General features: G+C 63.8%; 1 protein-coding gene across 1 annotated transcript in view; it reads left to right on the top strand.

The window, feature by feature from the left end:
- The first annotated feature begins 414 nt into the window (after positions 1–414).
- Positions 415–1,017, top strand: part of ZG16B (zymogen granule protein 16B) — a 3,065-nt gene continuing 2,462 nt past the window's right edge. The window contains exons 1-2 of the mRNA XM_012647514.1: positions 415–530; positions 592–686. Of these exons, the coding sequence (XP_012502968.1) occupies positions 415–530; positions 592–686 (211 nt within the window). The remainder of the gene's footprint in view (positions 531–591; positions 687–1,017) is intronic.

Genomic DNA, 1,017 nt, shown 5'->3' on the forward strand with positions numbered 1-1,017 from the left:
TCTTGCGCCTCCACCTCCACGAAGGAGGCTCCTCCCGAGGCCTCGACTGGGGTCTGAAGGCACATGGCCGTGGGCTGTTAGCGCTCGTGAAGACCCGCGCGCATCGCCATCTTAAACAATTTTCATCTTTCATATAATATTGGTTTTTTTTTTCAATTGTTTCTAACAGTTTTAACACATAAAACGCACTTCTAGCTCCTGCATGTGCAGACGCAGGTGGAGGCCAGTGTGGCCTTCAGCCGCAGTGTCCCACCCTGGCGTAGCCACCTGGCGCAGTAAGGGAAGTCGCCGCCTGCAGTCCTCCCTCACCGCCATCGTGATGAGCCCGGCGTCCCCGTTCCTGCTGAGCCAGCACGTGCGGGGTCAGGCCGCGCACACGCAGAGCTGTTCTCTGCACGCGTTCCTTGGACGCGCATGGCGCATCCGGACACGCGGGGCTGCACCAGCCTGCTGCCCTCGGGCCAGGCCCCTGCGCGGGAGCCCTGCCCGCCCTCCCACCCCCGCAGAACCCCCACTGAGGATGCCGCCAAGTGTGCACCCGGCCGTCTCTAGGTGCACACGGCCCGTGTTTCTCATCTTTGCTCTTTCCAGGGAAGAACTTAGCAACCTGCCCGCGCGGCATGAAGTCAAACTACGGGTGACCGGCCCTTCCACGGAGAGTCCGGCGGGGTCCTCAAGGCTGCCCGGTGAGAAGGTTCTATTGTCATCCAGGTAGAGCAGGTGAGGCCATCCCAGCACAGAGCGGCGAGGCAAGGGCCCCGAGTCCCAGCGTGCAGCGAGGCCGGGCCGGGGCCCCACCCCGTGGCCGTCCCCAGTGGTCAGAGGCCCCGTGCACAGCCTGGGCTTCGGCGCCACGTCGCACCCGGTGTGCACAAGACACGCATGGAACCTCCACTGAGCTGCTCTCGGTCCCCTCGACCTGCTCTCGGGTGGGTGTCCGAGGACCTTTGTCCCTTCTCCCCCGTCCTTATCCTACGAGCCGACCGCTTTCCCAGACCCCAGTTCCTTCCCAAACGG

This window comes from Propithecus coquereli, unplaced genomic scaffold, assembly GCF_000956105.1.
Source record: "Propithecus coquereli isolate 6110/MARCELLA unplaced genomic scaffold, Pcoq_1.0 Scaffold27, whole genome shotgun sequence".
Taxonomy (NCBI): domain Eukaryota; kingdom Metazoa; phylum Chordata; class Mammalia; order Primates; family Indriidae; genus Propithecus; species Propithecus coquereli.